The sequence below is a fragment of the Trichomonas vaginalis genome, chromosome VI (genome assembly GCF_026262505.1).
Source record: "Trichomonas vaginalis G3 chromosome VI, whole genome shotgun sequence".
Classification (NCBI taxonomy): Eukaryota; Parabasalia; order Trichomonadida; family Trichomonadidae; genus Trichomonas; species Trichomonas vaginalis.
In genome coordinates, this window is record NC_067208.1 from 9,258,013 (window position 1) to 9,283,641 (window position 25,629).

At 29.8% G+C, this 25,629-nt stretch overlaps 14 protein-coding genes and 1 non-coding gene across 15 annotated transcripts, besides 1 other annotated feature; 11 read left to right on the top strand and 4 right to left on the bottom strand.

The window, feature by feature from the left end:
- Positions 1–14: 14 nt before the first annotated feature.
- Positions 15–962, top strand: TVAGG3_0833350 (guanylate cyclase protein; the record flags this gene model as incomplete). Its single annotated transcript, XM_001305696.1, has 1 exon — positions 15–962. One exon carries the CDS (start codon positions 15–17, stop codon positions 960–962), a length of 948 nt encoding a protein of 315 aa, XP_001305697.1.
- A 96-nt stretch (positions 963–1,058) lies between these two features.
- TVAGG3_0833360 (guanylate cyclase protein) lies at positions 1,059–1,562 on the top strand (the record flags this gene model as incomplete). Its single annotated transcript, XM_001305695.1, has 1 exon — positions 1,059–1,562. The coding sequence occupies one exon, from the start codon at positions 1,059–1,061 to the stop codon at positions 1,560–1,562; it is 504 nt and encodes a 167-aa protein (XP_001305696.1).
- A 206-nt stretch (positions 1,563–1,768) lies between these two features.
- Positions 1,769–2,278, top strand: TVAGG3_0833370 (guanylate cyclase protein; the record flags this gene model as incomplete). The annotated part of the gene is made up of 1 exon (XM_001305694.1): positions 1,769–2,278. One exon carries the CDS (start codon positions 1,769–1,771, stop codon positions 2,276–2,278), a length of 510 nt encoding a protein of 169 aa, XP_001305695.1.
- A 151-nt stretch (positions 2,279–2,429) lies between these two features.
- TVAGG3_0833380 (guanylate cyclase protein) lies at positions 2,430–3,968 on the top strand (the record flags this gene model as incomplete). Its single annotated transcript, XM_001305693.1, has 1 exon — positions 2,430–3,968. One exon carries the CDS (start codon positions 2,430–2,432, stop codon positions 3,966–3,968), a length of 1,539 nt encoding a protein of 512 aa, XP_001305694.1.
- Positions 3,969–3,982: 14 nt separating this feature from the next.
- Positions 3,983–4,435, top strand: TVAGG3_0833390 (guanylate cyclase protein; the record flags this gene model as incomplete). The annotated part of the gene is made up of 1 exon (XM_001305692.1): positions 3,983–4,435. One exon carries the CDS (start codon positions 3,983–3,985, stop codon positions 4,433–4,435), a length of 453 nt encoding a protein of 150 aa, XP_001305693.1.
- A 1,947-nt stretch (positions 4,436–6,382) lies between these two features.
- TVAGG3_0833400 (ubiquitin conjugating enzyme binding) lies at positions 6,383–7,766 on the bottom strand (the record flags this gene model as incomplete). Its single annotated transcript, XM_001305691.1, has 1 exon — positions 6,383–7,744. The coding sequence occupies one exon, from the start codon at positions 7,742–7,744 to the stop codon at positions 6,383–6,385; it is 1,362 nt and encodes a 453-aa protein (XP_001305692.1).
- Positions 7,767–8,213: 447 nt separating this feature from the next.
- Positions 8,214–9,188, bottom strand: TVAGG3_0833410 (acylglycerol lipase protein; the record flags this gene model as incomplete). The annotated part of the gene is made up of 1 exon (XM_001305690.1): positions 8,268–9,188. One exon carries the CDS (start codon positions 9,186–9,188, stop codon positions 8,268–8,270), a length of 921 nt encoding a protein of 306 aa, XP_001305691.1.
- Positions 9,189–12,010: 2,822 nt separating this feature from the next.
- Positions 12,011–12,932: a mobile genetic element.
- Positions 12,933–14,576: 1,644 nt separating this feature from the next.
- On the bottom strand, positions 14,577–14,648 carry TVAGG3_0833430. The gene has a single exon. It is a non-coding gene; the product is annotated as a tRNA-Cys (tRNA).
- A 590-nt stretch (positions 14,649–15,238) lies between these two features.
- TVAGG3_0833440 (TPR-like family) lies at positions 15,239–16,428 on the top strand (the record flags this gene model as incomplete). The annotated part of the gene is made up of 1 exon (XM_001305689.2): positions 15,239–16,387. One exon carries the CDS (start codon positions 15,239–15,241, stop codon positions 16,385–16,387), a length of 1,149 nt encoding a protein of 382 aa, XP_001305690.1.
- Positions 16,429–16,855: 427 nt separating this feature from the next.
- On the top strand, positions 16,856–17,584 carry TVAGG3_0833450 (spectrin binding; the record flags this gene model as incomplete). Its single annotated transcript, XM_001305688.1, has 1 exon — positions 16,856–17,392. The coding sequence occupies one exon, from the start codon at positions 16,856–16,858 to the stop codon at positions 17,390–17,392; it is 537 nt and encodes a 178-aa protein (XP_001305689.1).
- A 2,493-nt stretch (positions 17,585–20,077) lies between these two features.
- On the top strand, positions 20,078–20,476 carry TVAGG3_0833460 (proteasome regulatory particle assembly; the record flags this gene model as incomplete). Its single annotated transcript, XM_001305687.1, has 1 exon — positions 20,078–20,476. One exon carries the CDS (start codon positions 20,078–20,080, stop codon positions 20,474–20,476), a length of 399 nt encoding a protein of 132 aa, XP_001305688.1.
- A 50-nt stretch (positions 20,477–20,526) lies between these two features.
- TVAGG3_0833470 (spectrin binding) lies at positions 20,527–20,673 on the top strand (the record flags this gene model as incomplete). The annotated part of the gene is made up of 1 exon (XM_001305686.1): positions 20,527–20,673. The coding sequence occupies one exon, from the start codon at positions 20,527–20,529 to the stop codon at positions 20,671–20,673; it is 147 nt and encodes a 48-aa protein (XP_001305687.1).
- Positions 20,674–20,849: 176 nt separating this feature from the next.
- Positions 20,850–21,053, top strand: TVAGG3_0833480 (proteasome regulatory particle assembly; the record flags this gene model as incomplete). The annotated part of the gene is made up of 1 exon (XM_001305685.1): positions 20,850–21,053. One exon carries the CDS (start codon positions 20,850–20,852, stop codon positions 21,051–21,053), a length of 204 nt encoding a protein of 67 aa, XP_001305686.1.
- Positions 21,054–22,504: 1,451 nt separating this feature from the next.
- Positions 22,505–24,127, top strand: TVAGG3_0833490 (leucine-rich repeats (6 copies)-containing protein; the record flags this gene model as incomplete). Its single annotated transcript, XM_001305684.1, has 1 exon — positions 22,505–24,127. The coding sequence occupies one exon, from the start codon at positions 22,505–22,507 to the stop codon at positions 24,125–24,127; it is 1,623 nt and encodes a 540-aa protein (XP_001305685.1).
- Positions 24,128–24,464: 337 nt separating this feature from the next.
- Positions 24,465–25,136, bottom strand: TVAGG3_0833500 (ribonuclease inhibitor domain-containing protein; the record flags this gene model as incomplete). Its single annotated transcript, XM_001305683.1, has 1 exon — positions 24,465–25,136. The coding sequence occupies one exon, from the start codon at positions 25,134–25,136 to the stop codon at positions 24,465–24,467; it is 672 nt and encodes a 223-aa protein (XP_001305684.1).
- Between the last annotated feature and the right edge of the window lie 493 nt (positions 25,137–25,629).

A 25,629-nucleotide genomic window follows, 5' to 3' on the forward strand; every position in this document is an offset into this window, starting at 1 on the left:
TTGGCGTCTCTTTAATGGCAACAAACGAAAATATTTTTACTCCCGGTACTTTGACATATAGAACTATAGGAATTATATCAATGTTTTACAATTACATCCCATTACAAAAGGTTCATGACTATGAAGAATTCATTTTAATGGGAATCGTAATTTTCTTACTCATCTTTGTTTTGTACTTAATTGTTACTGCTTTCCATTATAAGAAGACATCTAAAGTATCCAAAGCAAACACAATAATCTTATCAATCTTCATTGCAATTTGCCCATTCTTGTTCATGCCAGTTGTTTCGCAGTTCGTTGGTGAAATCATTTCAAATATGGTCTCAAAAGTACATCCAATAACACGCTTATCTTTAATTGCCATTGAAGTTTCTATCTTCACCATTGGAATTTATTTCTGGTTGATGATTGCTACTTATTCAACAAGTCTTGCTTTCAGACCAATCAGTTTCCCAACCTTGGAAGGTTCTGCACAAAACAGGTTATATGTTTGCACAACTGTTATTTCATTTTTATGTGCATTCCCAGCACATATCGATAAATACGGTGCTGCAGTTATAATTATAATATCAATCTTTGTTTACTGCTACTTAATCACAACATTGTTCAATTGTGGAACATATATTAACTTACATCAACAAACATTAGTTTTAGGTGGTTCAATGTTAAGTATCATTATTTGTGCAGTAAACTTATATCCATTAGTAATGGAGTACCAATGGAATGAAATCTTCTTTGTTGTTTTCTTTGGTTCTGCTTTAGTTTGTTTCCTTGTTTCTAATTTCATCATCAAAGCAAGAGCAAGAAAGGATCTTAGACTATTAGATGAAATAGAATCATTGAATAATCTTGATAACATTAAAAGCAAAGGCAAGTTCAAAAAGTTGTTAATATCTGGATTCAATATGTGTCATCCTGCTTGTTTGAATTTCTCAATATTCAAGTTAGCAATTCAAAAATAGAATGATGCCCCAGATATTTGGGCTGTTTATGCAAAGTATGCTGCTATTTATCCAGAATTAGATTCAACATTATTGTTTATCAATCAAAATGTTGAAATGATTAAGACAAAATCTTCATTAGTTCACACAATTAAATCATCCATTGAAAGTATTGTTTCAACAAGAGAATCTAAATTCACTCCTCAAGTAAAGAGCAAATTATCTAAGGTTGCAAAGCATATGACAAAAACAAAGAATAGATTAAGAAACATTTGGGACTTAATATTACAAGGTGCTTCAAATCAAATGGACAATTCAATACAATCAGCATATAAAAGTATTGTCAAATGTGAAAGCGACATGAATCATTTGCTTACATTATATCCAAACAACAGATTTACAGTAAGACAATATGCAAAGTTCCTTCTCGAAGTTAAATGTGATGTTATGTCATACAAGAAATGCATGGATGACGTTGGAAGATTACAAAGAGGAATGAGAATATCTCCAGATGTTGTTCATGAATTAGGAATCAATGCTTTTCCAACATTACCTGATAATTCAATTGAGATCCAAGAAATGTCTATCAAGAGTACAACACTCAAACAGAGAACGAAATGAATGACGAAAACTCTTTTGATGATGAAACGAATCTTTCTGAGATCAATTCTTTGAACAAACAAATTGTTAACCATAAAATCCCAGCAATTAGATTCATTTACATATCAACAATATTGATGTTCATCTTTTTGTTCTTAGTTCCTTGCATTTGCTTCATTGTATTTTATTTTGTTTATGCACAAGAGCTCAAAAATCCAATTAATTACATGCAAGGAATTGCATTCACAAGAAACTTAGTCAGCATGTTACCTGCTTGGGTTGGCAAATTATTGTTATTTGAGATCGAAAATCCAGATGATCCAGAAGCAGGTTTCCTCAAAGATGCAAATTATGTTGACGGATTTACGTTCATTAGTTATGGAAATAACACTGATGTCAGATCAATCATCCAATACTTATGCATGAGGGTTGCTAATGCAGTTGCAATCATGAGCCCATTGAGACACTTCAAGTTTGGAAACAAATTCATTGAAAATGTTCGCAGTAACATTTTCGGAAGAACAAATTATTTCTATACATTCATTGACAACAACACATACGATAAAAGTCCAGCTGCTTCAATCCAAGTTGCTTATATGATGGCTAGTAATATCGGTAAACTTTTGGAATATGAAAGAATGACAATCGAAATTGCAAGAGGTCCAGAATCATTGAATTCAAGAAACAATAACAATATTATAACAAGTCAATTAACTAATGCAATTATCAATGGTTGATTTCATTCAAGATGAGTACTTCAAATTCCAGAAGATATTTATTATTACTCTTCTCACAATTTGTGCTCTTAACATTGTTTCATATTTCGTCCTCTTCATAATCCAATACAAGAGATTACAACACAACAAGAGAGAAGTTTTCAAAATCTTCATGGATCTTCCGAAGACAGTTGTTTCATCAGTTTCCCAATCATTTAATTCATTGAAAGATGGAGAAAAAGAAAACAAAAATTCATCAAATGGTGACAATGAATTAACAAGACAAGAAGAATCAATTATCAAACTATTTTCATCAATCTCAGATAATGTTGCATCAAATTCTCAAATGATTAATATGATATTCTTTATTATTATTGTTGCACTCAGTTTAGTATGTTTCTATATGATTTATACTTATTACAAAGTTGCATCCAATAAGGTATTTTATGATTGCAATCATATCAATTATCTTTATGGATCAATCACATTCCTTTACTCAATCTGCGCAAGATTGTGGAAAGTTGTTTTAGATAAAGCACATCCATCATTCACAGGAACTATTGTTAACATCACTGATGAAGTTATCAACATTAGAAATATTATTACGTATCAATCCACATATTTCAATAGTTTCAATCTTGGTACTTCAGATGTTAATGAAGTTCCGTTCAGTGGAAACAACCAAGCAATTAAAGAAGCAAATGAATTGTTGAAATGTGATGATTATATTACACCACCACAAACAATTCCAGACAGTTTACATTGTCTCTCAGCAACACATCAATTGTATTATACAACAGCTAAATTGAAGAAAATCACATTGAATATGATGTCTGATCCTTCAATTTGGCCAAGAACTCGTGGTGATGGAATTAATGATATTTGGCAAGTTGGCCCAGTAGAAATGTATGAAGCATATTTCTATCCAACAGGTGTTAAACTTATTCCATCAATGATTAAAAACATTGATAATCAAGGCTACAATATCATCAATATTTCATGCATTTTTGCAGTTTTGATTTTGATATTTATGATATCGATATTGATCTCTACTAGAATTGAAGAAGTTTTCATCAAATTTGCATTATCACAGTTATTAAGATGCCCAGCTTCAACAATATTGAACAACAAGAAGATTGTTGATTTGTTGAGTGGTGTTTATTCAGATGAAGACACAGAACACGCTGAGAAACACGTCAACTTCTCAAATCAAGTTGTAAACAAACTTGATGATGTTGTTATTGTAACTCAAGATGAAACAGGAATCATCTTGAGTGTTAACAACTCATTCTTTAATATGTTTTCAATGAACGAATCACATATCGAACATAAGTTGAATATTCGTGATTTCTTTATTGAAAGATTCGGAGAAGCAGAAAGCAACAAAATCTACACACAGACAGCAACTGTTATTTACACAAAGAAAGATGGATCTAAAGTCTATTTAGAGTTTTCATCCAATCTTGTTTCAGGAAACAGAATTTACTTTGCTCGTGATCAAACACAAAATGTTTTACACGAAAAATTAATTGAAGATGAGAAGAAAAAATCAGATGCAATGTTGGCATCTATTCTTCCACCAATGTTAGTATCAAGAGTTCAATCAGGAGAAAAGAACATTTCATTCTCAGTTCAATCTGTTACAGTCTTATTCTTAGATGTTGTCGAATTCACACCATGGTGTGGATCTCAGATGCACAATATGTCATGAGAATGTTGAATATTATGTTCAAAGAATTTGACTCAATCACAAATGCGCACAAGACAATGACAAAGATCAAATGCATTGGTGATTGTTACATGGCAGCTGGAGGAATCTTTGATGAAGTTAATCAGCCATCAATCCATGCAAAAGAAGTTGTTGACTTTGGATGTCAAGTAATTAAGAAACTCGTTGAAATTGATGAACGTGAGAACGAGAAACTTCGAATCCGTGTTGGTGTCAACACAGGTGGTCCAATTGTTGCAGGTGTAATTGGCACTGAGAAACCAACATTCGAAATCCTTGGCCCAGCGATCAACACTGCACATGAGATGGAACATCATGGTGTTCCAATGAAAGTTCATATTTCAAGACCAGTTTATGAATTAATCTATGGTCAACAATTTGACATAAAAGAACGCGGTGAAATTGATGTTAAAGGCGGAAAAATGTTCACATATCTTGTTGAACCATAATTTTTCTTTTATATTTATGTTAGTAAAATTGTATTTATAAAACTTAACCCATGTTTATATAAACATTACTTCGAGCATTTCTTGCAAAAATAATGTTCACAAACAAATAAAAAAGTGCTTTTTACAATAATTTAATTACATATTAATACCAGATTATCTTTATTCCAATTCAAAATAATATATTTGATAATGATCTTATTTTGAAATGAGAGAAGTAAGATATATTATCAAACTCAAGTTATAAATTTGTTTATAATTAATTTTAATTTCAACCTTTTCTTTTGATTTAGACTTTCCTTCATCTAGAAATTCGAGTTTCAGTTCTGCATAGCATTTGTAAGAAGATAAATGACGATTTCCTGGATACATTGAATTTGCGTTCTCAATTATTGAGACAGATCCAGTTGTACTTGGATCAGGCATGTCTATGTAACATCCTTTAATTTGAATCATCCTGTTTGCATCCATAAACTTGCCTTTTATTAAATTTCTAGAAAAACTGCAATTGTATACGTAAAGATCAAATATACTGGATATAAACCAATAACATTCATTTTCAACGTAATTGCAAAAAAGAATTTTAAATTCAAATGAATCATAATATGAAGAATAAAGAGCTTCAAAATTTCCAGTATGTTTTGACGTATTATTTGAAAATGTTGAAAATGTTACGTTTGAATTAGATAAATAATAAACGCTGTAAAAATTTCTGAAAAAAAGTTTGGAAAATGAAATATTGTTCGATTTCATATTTATTTCACCATGACTCAAATCAACGTTAATTTGTCCTAGTTTGTTTTCATCGCCGCTTGAATAAATTGTGGAATCAAGGAGATAATTTTTAAATGGAGGAGTTTTTGAAACTATGACATAACAATGTGCACCATAACTTGGCGTGTTAGAGCCAGAGCTGCATATTCGGTCTTGAATGCACTCGCAGTTAGTAGAATTTATGAATAAAGAGCCACCATCGGCGCTCTTATGTTCACATTTGTCAAACGAGCTTACGTCAATGAGGAATTTAAGATTGCTGTTTGTTGTGTCTGAGATTCGAACAGCGCCTGCCTGATTAAGATAGATAAAGAGACAGCGAGAAATGTAATAGCTTCTTGATGAGCTAAGTTCGAGTCTTTTGCTTTCGTTTGTGTATAATTTGTGTTCAATCGAAGATTTGAAGAAATCTTCCCATTCTTCATGGGAATTAGAGAACAACATATATAGAGTATGAATCTATGAATTGTGTTAGGGATCATTTCCATCATATTTTCATTGTTCGATATTAAAAATCTGGAGTTATAATGATTCTTTTATGTTCTGACAAAATTTTAGGAAATTTCACAATCAGGCTAAGTGGATATTCCACAATGATCCACTGGATAATATACACATTGACTTGAGGTATTATTGTTTGCAAATAAAAAACTTCGACCCATCAACCCTAAATTGCTATCAAAGAAGTATTCTCACATTCCATATGATAGTGCGCACAACTTTCTGACATTCTCTCGATTTTTTTGACATTCTAACTTGCAAAATAGCTTTCGCCGCCCCAAAAACTGCCTATTCCTTTTTGATTTACTATTTAATATGTGCATGCAATACTAAGTCATAATATGATATCAGATCTTCAAAAAATATGATTGAATACTTGACGAATTTTCAATGAGTCGCATCAAAAATTGAATTCCATTCAATTTCCGACATATGATGGGAACATCTTTTGTCAAAAAAGTCACCGCTATAGTTTACAAAAATATACGTTATTTAGACCCCGAAACAGTGAAAAGATAGAGTATGATCAATGTATGCTAAATTTACGTTTATTCATAAAAGTATCAATTCTATCATAGAGAAAAAGTACATTTAAGTGCAAAAAATTGAATAGTTATAAACTAAGGCAGTGAGCCCTTAAGAAAATTGTAATACAAACAAAAATTTTTATTTAAATTAAAGACAATCTGCTTGTCTAAGCATAGAATCGACAGAAAGTTTGAGATCTTTAACGACCTTTGTTAGAATTTGTATCTTTGGATGTTTGTGGTCAATAATTGATGTCAACTTAGACAAATTAACATTGATTTCGTTTTTCCACATGTTTACTATTCTCAGTATTCCATTGTCAGTGATAACTGTTGAATATGCATGTGACCATGCTAAAACTGTTCTCGATTCAATGATCAAATCAAGAATTTCTTTGATCTGAGCTTTTGCTGTGTTTTGATCTATTGATTCATTACTAAAAACATTCTCTAGATTCTCTTTAGATGCATCATGAAGTAAACGATCAACATCTATATCTTGAAGAGTAGCAATAAACGCCTCTTCCGACTCTTTAAGTTCTTCTTCGCCAATAGTATTATTCTTAGTTTTCTTGTTACTTTCCCATGTGTCCATGCAATCATATGGATTTCCTTCGTGATCACCCCATAGTTTGCCGCATTGCCAACAGAAATCACTGTCGCAGTTTGAGCAGTGCATGTGTATACAGCCACCATTCTTCTCAATACGAACTCCACAAACAGGACATGGTTTCGTTGATCGTTTAATTATCAAGTTTTCTGCTAATCTGTCTTTCTTCGATAACCATTCATCAACGTACTTGCAGGGAAGAGGAGAATGACCTTCTTTACCACACTCGAAACATGTGTAGTAGCCACAACTACAAACGGCCATCTTTCCTTTGAAAATGTGGGACATACTGACTAAAAGATTGCATTTAGGATTGATACAACGACGGACTGTCTTAGACATACTTGCGGAGAGTGATGAGATACGTTCTTCAAGCTTTTTGGCTGTCTTCTCGCCACAAATGAACAAAACATCTGTAATTAAGAGTGGACATCTACAACCGGGTTCCATGCAATGTATGAAGAGATTGCCGCTGTTCATCTGTGTTTCAATGTGTGCTTTCCAGCATTTCTTGCAAAAATAATGTTCACAAGCAAGCGAAAACATGTTTTTACCTATTACTTCGGATGAACAAACATTACATGTTGTTCTGCCTTTGTTTGTACTTTTGTGTAATCCTAAGTTTTGATGACTTTGTTCTTCTGTGATTCCGATTTTTTCTAAAAACTTTTGTCTATTTTCTGAAAACTCTAGTATCAGATTATCTTCATTCCAATTCGCATATTGTAAGCATGCAAGAGCCACGTCAGGGTGAATATTTAGAACATTTGCCGCATTTTGTGCTTTTGTTTTAAGTTTTGAAAAGAAAACTTCATCAGTTTGATACGAGTCTTGTCTTTTTATGAATTTTGGCTTCTGGTCTCTTGAAAGATGGAAAATAAGAAGAGGATCCTGAGTCATTTTTTTCTTCCTTCGATCAAAAGATGTTTTCTAAATTTTAAAATCTAATGCAATAAATAATTATAATTTTTGATTTAAAACAGATTATCCCGATCGAACATGGAGCTATTTGAAGAATTTATCAAATCAATTTTTAAAAAATGAAATCTATGATATAATTACCACAAATATCATTATACATTTACAAGTGAAATATAAATCTGATGGCGATATTTACCTATATTGATTAGATTTTATGAAATTTCTTATTCCAATCATTATAGATTAATTACAGAATTTTAGGCCTTTTGGGAACTAGGAAAGAGTAGTAATAGTACTTTAAGGCAATGAGATTGTTCTGTTTTGGGGAATTTTTTTGATCTGACATTGTAAACTTTACAAATGTCAGATTTTCAATTTTGCTCTGCTCTCCATCAAAGAATCAGTATATTTAAGGATTTGGTTCACTACTTGATAGAAAAATTAGATTTTTATGTATAAAAACTAAAAAATAAACTTTTATTCGGATAAAATCAAAATAATTTCAGAAAACAATTAAATCTGGAGAACGAGTAATAATATTATTGATGTAGTCTATAACCTCATCAATAATGATTGGTCCTTCGTCTTTTCTTAACATCGCGTGCTCTGCATTTTCGTGGAAGACAATTTTGACACGACCACCCATGTAGTCACGAATTTCGTCGATCCACTCGTAGTTTACGGACTTTCCAACGGAATTATCTAATCCTCCTTGCATAAAAAGAAGAGGTAATCGCAGCGGCCATTTCTTGTATTGCTGTCTGCAGATTTCTTGCATTTCGCTTGCAGAAGCGAATAATCTTGGTGTAATGTAATCGTGGGGTAAATTACTGTCTAAAAACTTTTGAATGAACTGCTTTGGATATGTTGATGTATCAAAATCATTTCCTGTGTCAATAACGAGAGATGGGAAGATATATCTTCCCAATTTACTTAAAATCTTATGAGGTAATGAATTTGCGACCTTTTCATGAGTAGCTATCCATGGTGCTTCGACAATAATACCTTCAATCCAGTTTTCTTCTATTGGATGTGTAAGAACATACGATAAAATTGCAACTCCGCCCATAGAGTGTCCGTAAACGAATATTGGAATGTCAGGAAAGATAACACGAGCTCTCTTAAGAAGTAAAGTAATTTCAGCGTGAAGCATTTCCCTTGTATTGTTACCTCTATCGCCTGGAGACCTTCCGTGTCCAAAGTGATCAGTACCGAAAATGGCACCACCATCTGCTATGATTTTCGGCCAAAAAGGTCTATTAATTGTAACAAAAGCTCCAAGTCCATGGAAAAATATCAGAACGTATCTGACAATTCCATTCTTTGGAATCCATTGACATCCAACTAATTCCTTTCCGTCAAGCATTGTTGTGAAGTTTTCTCCATCATAATCAAAAATATAATCTTGTTTTTCAGTCTCCATTTTTATAAAAAAATTGAATGCTTTACGATCATTACGATATAAAATTTTTGACATTTTATAATTTAAAAATAGAATGTTTTTCTATTATTGATCAATTTCATGAATGATTGAAATAATGGATCTATTAGTTTCAATCAAAAGATTCATTTATTTCACTTATTGCACTCTTTTTCACATAAAGGATGGAAAGATTTCTTCGACCCTTCAATTGTATACCTATCATTCACAAATACAAGCGAAAATATCAATGAAAACACAGAAAATAGCTATTATGTATCTCGTTGTTTCTTTATTTATCTTAATTCGACAGGAGCAATCCGCATTACAGATGAAACGACAAATTCCCTTAAATTTCTCATTGAAACTAGCTCGTTTGATAAGTGCGGGTATCCAACCGAAGAAGGAGGCTCTTTATACATAAATTCAAAGAAGGGAGAATGTATTCAAGAAAGAATCTGTAGCTTTGGTTCTCTATCACAAAACAAAGGCACATATTGCAAAGTCACTGTATCAAATATAGATCCATATAAGAATTATATTTTGGACTCGACAATAACCTCAAATGGAGATGAAAACAACGTTGGAACTCGAAACATATATTTATATAATGGCGATACTCTACTAAAATCAATAAATGTTTCATATTCAAAATTATATTATCGAAATTTTTATGAAGTATATTGTTTTACTAACTCAAACGTATCATTTTCGACATTTTCAAATACAACATCAATCGAAAGAGGTTCTTCTCAATCATACCATACAGGACCAAAAAGTTTGCTTGAATTTAAGATACTTTTTTGCAACTACATTAGAAATGACTGTTGTTGCTTTAGTAACAGTGATTATAATACATATTTTATTAATTGCAGTTTTTTTGAAAATATTATTAGAATTAGAAATTTTAGAGTAGAAAACAGCAAGCTAACTTTAGTTAAAGAATGTTATATCGATCATCTTGGTGGATTTACAGAAGGAAATATTCAGATAACAGAGAATGCAAGTTTTATTTATCCAGTAAATAAACATTTATCTTCTGCTATGTGTTTTGCAGAACAAAAACTTGAATTTTCAGAAGATAACGAGGCAAAAACGGCAGAAAATGAAGAAAATTTTATTTATTTCAAAGGAAACAATAAAGTTTTAGCATTGGTATGTCTTTTCCCGCAAAATTACTAAAAGTAAATTGAATTTCATCTATTTTTTTTTTTTGATATTATTCCCTTTGTATATTTGAATAAGTAAAAGTAAGAATATTCTCTTACATATGTAAATGCCCGAGATACAAATTTGTCTTGACTTATTTTTGATAACATAAATTCCTTGTTTTTCCTGATTTCGGTTTTTTTCGTAGGGATTCCATAAATTTCTTACCATGAATTGATGTGGTAACTACTTCGTTGTATTGTTATAATACTAAAAAAGTGATATTTTTGAGGGTCCCTTAATCTTTTGACACTTTACATGTACATTTAAAATTTTGTGAAGTTCTACAGTCGCTCAGGCATCCGAAAGTTTCATAAAATTTGGATTATGTGAACAATGATTATTTTTGCTTCTAATGCAAATTTACATTTGAATCAAAAATAATCATGTTCACATAATTTTAATTTCCTTACTCCGAAATTGCAACATTTCAATTCTATATCAAATGGAAAATGATATTAGAGCTTAGCAGGTTCATCACTTACGTTTATATCAACCCATCAATCACAAAAGCTGGGAAGATTTCTTCAGTTCTTCAATCAAATATACTTCTTACAAAAATAGCCACGAAGAACTCTATGATACTACATCAAAAAGCTATTACGTATCTCGCTGTCTCTTTATTTGCCTTAATTCTTCAAGTGCAGTTCGCATCACGACAACAGCAACGACTCCTCTCAAATTTCTCGCAGACACTACCATATTTTATAAATGTGGTCATCAAAGCCTTGAAGGAGGCTCCCTATACTTGAATGCAGAAAAAGGTGAGTGTATTCAAGACAGAATCTGCAGTTTTAACTCTATATCACCAAACCAAGGTACATACTGTATGTCTGTCGTATCAACAACATCACCATTTAAGAATTACCTTATTGATTCATCGATTTCGTCGAATTTCGATGAAAAAAGCACAGGAAACACTAACATATATTTGTACAACGGTGAAATACGTATAAAGGCAATTAATATTTCATACTCTAAGCTAAAATACAGAAATTTTTACGAAGTCTATTTTAATTCCAACTCTAACTCAACTTTTTCATCATTTTATAACAGTTAATCTACAGCTGTTAACTATTTATAGGAAGCTTGGCATTCTGGGCCATCTGAATCGCTTCTTTTTGACATATTTTTTTGTAATTTCTTTGATTGTAGCTGTAATTACTTTATCGGCAGTGAATATAGTATGAATTTCTTTAATTGCAGTTTCTTTCGAAATTCTGTTAATATTTGGTATTTTGGTTTAAATAAAGGAAAATATCTTCTTAAAGGGTGTTATTTAGACATTGTTGACCCTGGAAGTTATGGTACTGTAATAATAACAGAGAATACAAGCTTGATTTACCATGAAAATCATAATAAAACTTCGGATTCTTGTTTATCTAAATTTAAATATGAACCAACAAGTAACGAAGGACAAGACGATGCAATGTTAGTCAATAATAGACGGCATAATAATATGAACATGACGATTTTTCTTGCTTCTTTTATTTCTTCATAAAATTCTTTCAATATTTTGAAAATACTTTTTAAACTTCATATTAACATGATGCAAATATTGATTTAATAAATAGAAAAGATTAAAGTTATGATTTTTAATGATTTTCTGATTTGGAAAAGGTGACCAAACTATTTTTTGAAAGTCCGCCATATCTTTAATGGTACTATTTCAGCGTGTACAATGAATACAAAAATTCTAAGAGTGCCACATAAAATAGTACTTTAGACTTGAGTTAATGCTACCAAGCAAATGTTAAAAAGATGACTTTAGTGTTTTGATAATCAAAGATTAAAATCATTATTGTCTAAATCAATAATCATAACGACAGAAGTTAATGTTTTTTCATCAGTGCTTTAAATCCACTTTTAAAAGTATACCTCAAAAATCAAAATATCAAAAAAAAATTGGCCGATAGGTTTGGCTTTAATTTTTGTCTGCTTTTATGATTTGATATGGATGTTATAATTTTAAAAGTTGAGCCAAATTCACCAATAGATTTTTGAGATTTGCAAATACTCAATAATTTTCAGAGTGTTATCTTTTATTAAAAGAACTATTTGGTTTCAGTATCATATAAATTGATATTTACTTTCTATTTGAACCTTCATTTAGCTAATGATTTAATAATACAGATTTCATCTAGTCCTTATAAGAGAATTTTGAATTTGTTATAATAAAAAACAAACATATATAGCTTACACTTCTATAATAAAGATACCTTTTATAGAAATCAGTATGAAATGTGTTTTGGCTTATTGGAAGCATATCAGACATAATCGCCATAATCAAAAAATCTATATACCCAATAAGTAATAAATTTGTCGATATAGATTTTCCATAAAATTAGTTTTTAGTCTGATCTTAAAATAAATTTAATTTTTTATAAAAAAAATCACATTTAAAAGTACCTTTTTAGTAGCTCGAAATCCTGTTGGTGGATTTCGGGCGTACTTCAAAATTAGCTTTTCTTCTACATATGCAAGCTATATTTTAAATATGGGGCAAATCGGATCGGCGAAAGGAGTTTAGTTACCTTTGATTTGGAAGATTCATCCTTGTAGGACTCAGAATCATATGAGAATACTGTGAGTAAAGACATTAAAATATTGGTTTGTTTGAATATTTCCAATAAATATTGAAAACCTTTTGATTTAGGTAAAATCAGTATATTAAAACATGATAAAGATTGAATTGATGATGCCAAACATTATCATATTCATCCACCAGATATATTTCTCCCTATTTCTCATAATGACTGGGAAGATTTCTTCGAATCTTCAATCAATTACACTCATTTTGAAAAGAAATCAGAAATTCTCAATGTTAGAACAGAAGGAAGTTACTACATCTCTTTTTGTTTCTTTATTTCTCTTAACGAAGAAGGTGCTGTTCATATCACAGATAATACCCAAAACAGTCTTAAATTCCTCATTGACACAAGTTTATTTGATAAATGTGAGCATAAGAGCGAAGATGGTGGCTCTTTATACATAGAATCCCTCAAAGGGGAGTGTATTCAAAATAGAATCTGCAGTTTTGGCTCCATAGTAGCACAATATAATGTTGGTGCTTATTGTTATCTTCAAATTTCAAGAAACCCTCCATTTAAAAATTATATCCTTGATTCAACAATTTCATCAAGTGGAAATGGAACCCCATATGCAGATACTAATATTCATTTGCACTATGGTGAAGTAGTTATGAAATCAATTAATATTTCATATTCAAAACTTTCCCAGAGAAATTTCTATTATGCTTATACTCATGCAGACTCAAATTTAACTCATTCAACATTTTCAAATAATACAACTTTATCTCCATATAACAATGAAGCATATCATACCGGATCATCTTATACACATAAATTTAGAATTCTGTTTTGTAACTACATTGCAAATAAATGCAATTGTTTGATTTACAATGGATATATTCTCCATTTAATTAATTGCAGTTTTAGCGAAAATAATATTGAAGAATTATATTTCGAATCAGGTTATGACAGCCATTTGACAGTTATAGGCTGTAATTTTGACACATCAAATCCTAGTACAGAAGGAGATGTCATAATAACAGAGAATGCAAATTCAAATTATCCAAAAAATCGTCATTTATCATCTAGTTTATGTGAAGCAGATCTGAAACTCGAATTTCCAGATGACAATGAGATAAAGACTAAAATAAAGGAAATAGAAGAAATTAAAATTAGCTATAAACAAAATAATAATTTCAATATCTTCGTTTGGCTTGTTTTTCTTGTTTCTAAATAAACCTAATATTTTAAGTGTGTCATGCATAAAGCGTGATCGTAAATATTAATGCAGTCAATTATTGATTTGACAAATTTGGAGAAATGCCGAATAAAAAACGTCACTTTTTCATTTAATGTCAAGACATTGTTTCTTAACTGACATTCGTAGCTAATCAAGTTTAATTACTTTCGTGGCTCATATCAAGCAAGAAGTATAATACTTGGTACGCATTTTGATCTTTGTAAATCAAGCAACGTTTCTTATTTTCCAATTTTTATTCTTTCCTATTAAATTGCGTTTACAAATCAAAGTATTGTCAATCATTTCAAAATTAATATCGCATCTTTATTTATCATCGAAAATACAAATAACCAAGCGATGTCAATTACAATTTTTTTTCAGTTATTCATTGACCAAAAAAATTAAAAATTCAGGGGCAGGCCGGAATCGAACCGACTACCCAGGGATCTGCAATCCCTTGCTCTACCGGTGAGCTACTACCCCAATTACATAAGCTTTCTTTATAAAGATTTCTAGAAAAGTTATAATTTCAAAAACAATTTAATCGAATTAATAAAAAGTTATTGTTTTTACCATTAAATTACGATCCTATTAATTTTTAAATACATTAGATGACATTGTACTATTTGATTGATTATATAATATAATAAATATAATAATTTTTTTTTTCTCAAAATTGATTATGTTTAAACCTATTAAATTATTAAAGTATAACATTATGTTTAGTTTTATAAACAATTCATACACCAAAACATTCTCGAAGACAATGAATAACCAAATATTTCGAAATTTTGCAAAAATCCCAGATTTTTCTTTTTCTTATATACTTTCCTATTCATTTTGAAATGTATTTTTGAACTACTTAGGATATTCTGCGATAATGAGATTGATGATAAGAAATTGAGATTAATTTCATAAATTTTCATAGAAGAATCAATCCTTAATCAGAAATCATCTATGTAAATGAAGCAGACACTATCAAATCCGAAGAACAAACATATCGCTCATCTGGAAAATGAAAATGTATTTCTCGTTATTTGTCACTTTTTGAGCAAAAAAAAATTTACATTCGAATGTCTCAAACAATGAACAGCCGGCCTCCACCTGTAATAGTTGAAGAAGAGAGACCGCAAACATTTTCTAAAACACAAAGATACGATAGAACTCATTTGGAAGCTCCTAAACCCATTCCTAAACCAAGAGATGAAAAATTTTTTGTTGCCTCACAGATAAATCAGCGTGAACTGGACAGTTCTAGCTATAGATTATCTCGTGTTCCACAAAAATTCACCTCAACCAAAATGAATAAAGGAATTCCTCCACAAAGTTTTGTAGATCAATATTATTCGAATAATCCGAATGCTCAAGTAGATACACGCACTCCAAAAGAAAAACTAGAAGATCTTAAAGCAAAATTAGGTGAAGAAAACGAAGAATCAGATCCACAAGAAAAATTAGATTTAATAGTTCAGCAAAAAACACTATCTTCACTTGTTTACGGTGAAACTTCCGTCGAAACAATAAGATCACTGATAGCTATGGGTGCTTTTTACAACACACAATATTTACCTGAAAGTGCAATGCGACATTTGAAGAAAGCAAAGGGAATCACGGGTTCAGTACAAACAGAAGATAAAGACTTACTCAGGCTTCATGTAGAAATCACAGATTCTAAGATGCAAACCCCTTCAAACACTCCAAAACAAAAATTATACTCATCTTTCGAAAAAATACTTTCACCATATAAGGAAACGATCACAGAAGACAAGAAACTCGCTTACAGACGTAATTTATACATGGCCGAGATTTATTATTACCAAAATAAATTTGAAGAAGCAATTCCTTTCTACGAATCAGCTTCCGAAGGCTTTTCAGAAGCAAACACCAAGAAGGAACAGAAACCACAGCTCGCAACCCTTCTTATTCACGAAGCTGAGTGTTATCACGGAATTGAAGACAAAAACAAAGAAAAAGAATCCTATGAAAAGGCAATTGATGTATACAAAGAGTTAGAAATGAAATACGATGTTGATAAGTACCAGAAAATCGTTGACGAACTTCAGAAACAGATAGAAGAAGAAGAAAAACAAAAAGAAGAAGAAGAGAAAGAAAAACATGAAGAAGAAGAACAAAAACAAGAAGAAACACCAAAAGAAACTCATGTAGTAATAGAAGAACCTGTAAATGAAATTGTTCAAAATATTTCTAACTCTATGAAATGATTTTATGTTTTAGATATGTAAATAAACTTTTATCTTGTTAATTTAATTGGAAAAACTTAGTTTTTTTTATTCCAATAAAAATAATCTTTTTCAAAACTTCAAAAAATGTGTTGAAAATACTTGTTTAGGTAGATGTTTTGATTCTTTTTTTAGAAGGTACCAAAAAGTGCTTGAAATTCATGGAATCAAAGGTAAATCTTTCATTAGCATATATGTAATTATATAAACTCTCCAAAGCTTAGTAGATTTTCATACACTTTAGATATTTGTGAAAGTTTTCAAGTCAAATCCTAAAGTTTCCGTATAACTTATTCGCATTGAGGTCTAATGCCGACCAAAAGGTTAGAATTCGAACCATAGACTTTGTACAAATCATTCACTCATAAAATGGGTGTAAAATGGCCAATGCATCGTAAAAAAATGTGGACTACATGACGATATAAACGGTTTGGTCGAAGGATTCCCTTAATGTCTGAGCTTAGCAAATACAATGAATTGAGAAGTATCTATAAGTATTATATCGATTTATATATTGAGTTGTTTCAACTAAAAACGGAAAATGAAGAGGAATTAAACTCTATTTATAAAAAGATTAAAACAGAATTGATTGATTCAAAGAATCATCTCCCTAGAAATGTTATAAGAGACGTTTTAAATATCATTCCGTATAATAATCGTTATGTAAAGTCATATTTGGTTCTGGCGGAATTAATTTCAAAAGATTATCATATTACAGTGGTCACCAAAATTCCAATTATTTCTAACTACTTGTTTAATAAAGAATATGGAATTAAATTAGACAAATCTCAATATTTTAATGATGATACTTTAGAAAATCTCGATATTCATTCAGAAAATACAATTTACAGAGCAATTATGTATAACGACAAAGAAAGATTTATCCCATTCACGGAAAGAGATGGATTTGATAAAGATCAAAAACTTAAAAGCAAATTATATCCATATTCTGATTTTGGATATTCATTACTTGAATTATGTTGTTAAGGATACCCTTACGTGTCAGATTTTTTGCGCATACGAAGAAGTCATGCTAGACATGAGCTATAAACCTGAAATTTTAGCAACATATTTAAAACTTTTTAAACTACAATACACTTTAATATTCAAGAACAAAAATATTCTTTTTAGAAATTACATAATTATTTTATGTGAAATCTATATAAAAACATATTTTGCGAGCGTAACTTTTTTCTTTATAAGCACCTTATATGACTGATAAACTGTGAAGGCACATAATTGTTAATTCATAGAGTTGATATGTTTCCAAAATTGAGAGGAAATTTGAAAATTGAATACCCTTTCAATTCAATTTTCAAAAGATATCAGCTCCTTCAATAATTGAAGGACGATTTTGATCATTTGCTCTTAAAACAAGTATGCCATGGAGAAAAAAGTTACGCTCGCAAATCTGAAATATAACTATCATATAAAAAAATTAAATTTCTAATTTTTTACTCTATAGATATTATTGGCCACTTGTGTAATGCATAAAAGTTTATGTCATATGCATACATTTGGAAGTATGGGAGACGAGGGAAATTACTTCTATGAGGGACTAGGATTTTTAAAAATTTCTCTATCGGACTCACCATTCAATTTCTCGAAAATTAAAAAAAATCAATAATAGCTAAAATGTATTATGCATAACAAATTTTAATGTTACACGGTATTTTTTGAACTTCATGACATGAATTTTCTTTATATTATTTTTTTTTTGGATTTTCTATGATTTATGCGATAGGCTGGAACAACATTGTAAGCGCAATGATATCATTTATAGAGAAATCTAAAACTTCAGCATTCAGAACTCGCAACCACAAAAATATTCATTTGCTAAGTAAGTAAAGTTGATTAAGTTCGACACTTAGCTTTTATACGTAAAACCAAGTGTGTATTGTTATTTCTTGTTAAATTATTGAGAAAAAAAATAAATTGTAAGAGAAACGATACTGATTATTGAAATAATATTGAGGGTAGCTGCAGATTTCTTCATTAACATGCCGGAAATTTGTTAATCTTGGTTTTCTATCATAAAATCTGTCGAAGAATCTAAAAACGGAGATATGAAATAGAGATCATGTAAATCTAGAGTATCCTGTCAGAAAAATAGACTAAGCATGTAACCCTTTTTTGGTCATAAACACTTTTTACCACTTAGTCATACAGATGATCATTAAATTTAAACGAGCACTTTTTGTCAGAATTTATTCTTTTACAAAGACAGAAGATTTTAGTATTATTTAATATTAGTGCTGTAGCAAAATTCAAAAAACGGTGAAAATTCAGTGAATTTGTGAATTCACATTTTTTTCGACATTTTTCTTGATATATCCATGCACATTAAGAACACAGCTTTGATACGCTTAAAAAAGCATATTTCATATGAAATTGTTAAAGAAATAAACAATTTATATAAAAATTGCACTTATAGGCAGTTTAGATATATAATTTATATATAACATATATACAAATCCATAGACAAAGTGCAATAACTACAATGTTGTAGAAAATTACAGCAGAAATACTGACTTTTTGAAGGATAATAAGAATTCTTCTAAATGTTGTATTTTTATAATTTGATTGATTTTTTTTACTATTTCATTAATCTTTTATGAATAATAATTATTTTTAATATATGTGCTATTAAAATTTCAAATTTTAATAAATATATCTAAGTTATCTGAACGAAACATTTAGAAAATATCATACTTACATTGAAATAGCAAGTAGAGCATATTAATAGCAAGTTTCTTGGCTTTATATCTATCATCTATTGTTGTTTGATCAAACAAAATTCACTCTATTATATGGTGTCAATTAATTAAAACAATTTTTAATAGTTATTTATTTAGTGCGAATAAGTGCAAACTCATAAATGAATAACTTAATAGTAGAAATGAATTATCTGATATAAATCTCACATTTTGTCCATCAGAAATACTTTAATTGCATACGCATAACTATTAGTAATACGTCTGGAGTGTCAATTAATAACAATCCCACAACAAGTAAAATTCAGATTTTTATTAAACTTATTTTTTCCTAAAAGTTTTCTCAAATTACTATATATACATATGTGGATAAAATAATAGTAATATTGTAAAAAATTAGATAATTTTTTTTATTTGAGAACCTCTCAAAAGTTCATTCAATTTATCAATTGTTTCAGTTTGATGTATATTCATTTCTGGAGCCTAAAACTTTAGCAATCATGACAATATCATATTCTCTTTCTAACTACGCAATGTAAGGGTATCCTTAAGAAAATTAAGAACGAAATTTAAGTCAGAAATAACTAAAAAATGTCTCGATTTTTCATTTTTAGGAGGAAACCCAGATATCATGAGCGAATGTTTGAAATATCAGAAACCAGATATAATTTGCATGGAATATGCTATTATTTCACATAACATTGATTTTGTTACATTCTTGATGAATGAATACAAATTAGAGATAAATTTAAATTGTTGTGGATAGTATAATAATCTTGAATCATTTTTAGTTTATTTCGATCAGACGAATAATATTAACAAATATTTTGCTTTTTCAGGAAAGTTTGATATCCCATCTCTTGGTGAATATTTTCTTTTACTTGACGCAAATATAAATGCTTGGGTGATACACAAATGGACAGCTCTCCATTATGCAGCAGAAAATAATCATAAAGGTATGGCTGAATTTCTTATTTCAAAAGGAGCAAATATCAATGATAAAGATGAATTTGAACTAACCCCTCTTTATGTTGCAGTAGAAAATAATAGTATAGAAACAGTTAAACTCCTTATTTCACATGGTGCAAATATCAATGAAAAAGATAAATATGGAAGTACTGCTCTTCATATTGCAGCAGAAAAAAATAATACGGAACTAGCCGAACTCCTTATTTCACATGGTGCATATATCAATGATAAAGATCAATTTGGACAACCTCCTCTTCATATTGCAGTTTTGAAAAATAGTAAAGAAACAATCGAACTCTTTATTTCACATGGTGCAAATATCAATGAAAAAGATAAATTTAAAAAACGGCTCTTCATATTACAGCAGAAACCAATCTTAAAGAATTAGCCAATCTTCTTATTTCATATGGTGCAAATATCAATGATAAAGAAGATTCTATGCAAACACCTCTTCATCATGCAGCACGGCATAATAGTATAGAAACAGCCGAACTCCTTATTTCAAATGGTGCCAACATTAATGAAAAAGATAAATATGGGCAAACAGCTCTCTATATTGCAGTAGAAAAAATTTTAAAGAACTAGCTGAAGTTCTTATTTCACATGGTGCAAACATCAGTGATAAAGATGAATTCGGACAATCTCTTCTTCATACTGCAGTATGTGGAAATAGTAAAGAAACAATCGAACTCCTCCTTTCACATGGTGCAAACATTAATGAAAAAGATAAACACGGAAGGACAGCTCTTCATCACGCAGCAATGAATAATAATAAAGAAATAGCTGAACTCCTCCTTTCATACGGAGCAAATATCGATGAAAAAGATGAATTAAGAAGAACAGCTCTTCATATTGCAGCAGAAAATAATAATAAAGAACTAACAGAACTTCTTATTTCATATTGTACAAATATCAACCAAAAAGATGAATATGAGAAAAGCTGCTTTTCACATTGCAGCATATAATCATTATAAATAAACAGTCTTACTTCTTATTTCACACTGTGCAAGTATTATATAATTTATATATAAAAAAAGGTATACTTCTGAATACAAAATAATGAAATTCAAGCCTATAAAATAAAATTATGAACTTTGTAGAGATGGTTATTAATGAGATTGTAAAATACAGTATATATGACATATCTTCAAAGTTATATCATTATATTGTAGTTTTATCATTATATATGTTATTATAAATAGTTTAGAATAAATATTTGGATTACATTTCGAACGAAAATTTCTCCCAAAGTCTTTTGAAAATGATCAAGCTGATATATTAAAAAGAACAGGAATCAGAAGATATCATGAATGTCTTTCCAAAACTTTTTAGAAATCAAAAATTCAGCAAAATTTTTAGAATCTACATAGTTTGTGTGAGGGATGGTTTGGGTGAAAGTTGCAAAAAGTGTGTTAGTTTACAAAGGCCAGACAAAAAATTTATCGAGGGCACAGCCAAATGATATGAAATGAAAAATTAAAACGGTTGAATCCTATTATAGAATTTACCATTCCTGGTGCATATTGTGAAGCTCAATGGAATATCTTGGCATCAGAACTCTATATTTTTCTTTCATTTTTCTCAAAAAGAATTTCAAATATTTACATAATCACTTTCACTTTTTGCTTTTCAACTCCTTAAAAATATTTAGTTTTCAATATTTAGATGCTCTCATTTTCTGAGGTTATTAATGGTCTCTTTGAAAATTTAGGAAATCGATCTTTACTTTTTGAACAATTATCAAAAATTGCATAAATGAATGAATTATGCAAACAAAATTTACGACTCATTGTGTGCGGAAAACCGCCCTTCTTTTTTCAAATTTTACAAAATTTATGAACAATTATCAAAAATTGCATCCATATATGAAAAAAGCAAAAATAATTTACGACCCATAATTTTTTTTAATTAAATTTTGAATATATTTCTCAAAATTTAAAATACTGAAAATTGCATTTTGTGAAATGCTGAGAAGTTCTCTGATATTCAGCCATTTCCTGTCCAAAACCATAACTTATAGTAATTTGACAATATCAGGTAATAAGATGATATTCTCTGATCCTGATGATGTCAATGACAAAGATATTCGCAAAAAGATAATCGATTACCAACAATTGTTTATGATATTTCTAGTGAAAATGTTTTGGAAGAAATATCAGTTTATATAAATTATGTTGGGAATTTAGAAATCAAACGATATTCTAGTACAGAACTCAATTTATATTATAGTCACATTTATAATCTATCATCTGTAACAATTCCTGATACTGTTACAACAATTGGATTTGAATGTTTTAGGAGTTACTTAATTAAAAGTATTGATCTAAAAAATGTTGAATCGGTTTCATGGTATGGATTTTGTCAATGCTATAATCTCGAAACAATTAATGCACCCAAATTAACAAAAGTTATTAATATGTTTGCTTATGAATGTTACTCATTGCGTTCCTTGAAAACAGGTGGTTTGATTGATATCCCAGCAGCCGCATTTTATTCATGTTATAAATTAACTAGCATAGACTTTACATCTTTTACATCAATTGGTGTCAGCGCATTTCAATATTCTGGTATTGAATCAATTACAATTCCAGCAAACTGCACTATAATTAAAGAAAATGCCTTTGACCATAGTGCTCTATCAAAGATCACTTTTGAGGCAAGAATAACAGGTATTGAATTAACTATTATGTATTGCGCATTTTCAAATACTTTACTCTCAAGTATATCATTCCCGGTGGAAGTAGAATTTGGAAATGATGAATTGGATGAGAGTCATTGTTTGGCTAATTGCAGCAAACTAGAGAGTATTCATTTTGAAGATGATTTTTATAGAATTCCAGCTTATTTTGCGAATTTGTGTACAAATCTTAAGAGTGTTGTTGCAAAAGGTGTAACAACAATTAAGAGAGATGCATTTCATTTGTGCATTAATTTGGAAACTGTAACGTTTGATAGAGTGACATATTTTGGTGCATACTGTTACAGTTATTGCTCAAAATTGAATATGCAATTTGAAGAAACACTTGATGTAGATTTTTATACGAATGCCTTTGAATTTTGCGAGTCGCTCTCATTTAGTAAAGTATCATCCAATTGGAAATTACATGGTAATGAAGTATTTAAAGGATGCAGTGGATTAACCGCCCTAAAAATTGCTGCACCACTCGTTGAATCTACATTCAAAGGTTGTAAAGAACTTAAAAGTGTTGAAATTTTAGAAAACATTACTGAAATCCCCAGTTATTGTTTCAAAAACTGCACAAAATTAACGAGCTTTAAATACACAAATGGTCTCAAATCTGTTGATGAGGAAGCATTTGCTTCCACTAGTTTATCTGGAACATTTGATTTCACAGATATTTCTATTGGTGATTTTGCTTTTGAGAGTTCAGAAATTGAAGAAGTCACCATTGGAAGAGAAATATATGATTATGTTTTTCGCAATTGCACTAAATTAAAAACGGTATATATTAATAGCAGCCAATTTAATCTTAGGTCATTTATTAATACTTCTTCCGACATTGAATTCAAATTGGGTAGTGGCGCTGAAGATCTTAAAATTGAGGGTAACATTTTAGTCGGTTATCCGGAATATATAAAACCAGCGAAAATTTTGACTGCTGTGCTTCCCAACTATGATGAAAAGTCTCTGACAATATCTAAATTTACTCATATTTCTGAATATGCATTTTCACTCTGCAAGAAACTATCAGAAGTCATTGCAGATACTAATATTTCCTTCTATGAAAACAATTTTGCATATTCTAATGTCGAAACAGTTGAAATAAAGGATTGCGGAAATTTATTTATTCCAGATAATACATTTACAAAAGCACACTCTCTCAAGAAGGTTATAATTTCAGCAAAAATACTAGGAATTGGGGAGGAAGCATTTTCTGATTGTTATAAACTAAAGACTGTAGAGTTACCTTCATTTGTTAAGGAAATTCGAGAACGTGCATTTTTCAAATGCTATTATTTGAAATCAATAGATATAAGTAATGTTAATTTAATTCATTCCGAAGCATTTAAATATTAAATATAAGTCCACTGAAAGCAAATGCTTGTGCAGGAACTTCAATAACATTGTAATTAAACGTTTTCAAACTTGTACAATTGAAAAATGCTTTTTCACCGATTGAAATATATGGGAAGTTTTGATTCAAAACAACTTCTTGTAAAGAAGAACAGTTAACAAAACAACCATCAGGAATACTAACACTCATTAAAAGCTCTATTCTTGTTAATGTCTTGCAACCAACAAAGACATATGATCCAAAAAATTGAACGTTTTTTACAAATTCAATAGTTTGTAAATTTTCACAATTTAGAAAGCAATAATTATTTATTGAATCAATCATTGTGTAAACTACTATTTATTTAAGATTTGTGCACTCTTTAAATGTATACTTTCTAAAACTATAAATATTTTGTGACAGAATTGTAATTTTTTCGATGAATTTGCAATATTTAAAACCATATTCTAATCTTTGAACAGATTGAGGAACTGTAATTTCCTTTATTTTACCAGATGGAAAACAAGAAATGAGTGTTGTTCTATCTCTATCATATAATAGCGGATATTCATACAAAGAATCAAATTTATCAATTTGAATTCCGTTTAAATTATCAGCTCCGGCAAATATGGAAAAATCAAGACTTTCTCTTATTATTGCTCTTTTTAGTTTGTAACAGCCAGCAAATACATCAATTTTGTCCATATCTGATGAATAATAATCTGAATCTTCAGAATAAGTTAGGGACTGAGCATCAATTTCTTCAATATTGGTATTTAAAAATGCACATTTATATAATGTAACTGAACCAAGTATGATCTTCCCTTCAATTCCAGAGTTTGCAAATGCAAATTCTGAAATTACGTTACACCATCTTAAATTAACATTTTTGAGATTTTTACAGCTGTAAAAGCTATACGATGATATTAGATAGACAGTTTCTAAATTAATTGATTTAATATTCGAATATGCAAAAATTGTATTAATACTATATACACCATTAAGAATTATTTCTTCAACATTTGGAAACATTTCTGCAAAGTTTTGTATTCTGGGAGTAGCAGAAATGTCTGAAAATATTATTAATTTGATAGTTTTGAATTTATAGAAGTATTTTTCATAGGTTACATCTTCAGAAAACTTAATACTCATATTTTGTATATTTTTATGGCAAATTTCGAGATAAATTTGATAATCTTTTAAATCCAGACTGTTTCTGACCGTAACAAGTGATTGACTGGTATCGAATTCTGCTGGTTCAGATAAGCGAGTGACTTGGTGATGTATTTTTTGCAATGCTAGTGTAGTAATCATCTATGCTGATAAAATTAAGATGGATAATCGTACTTTTTGTGAAATTGTAAATTGAATTTATATATTTCAAGTCATTATACAAGATTTGAAAATTTAGTAGTAGGATAGGATGGGGTGTGTGACTTTTTTTGTTACATCTATATATAGACGATGCATTAAAATATATTTATTTATAAATCATTAAAAAATTAACATTAATTTTAAAATAATT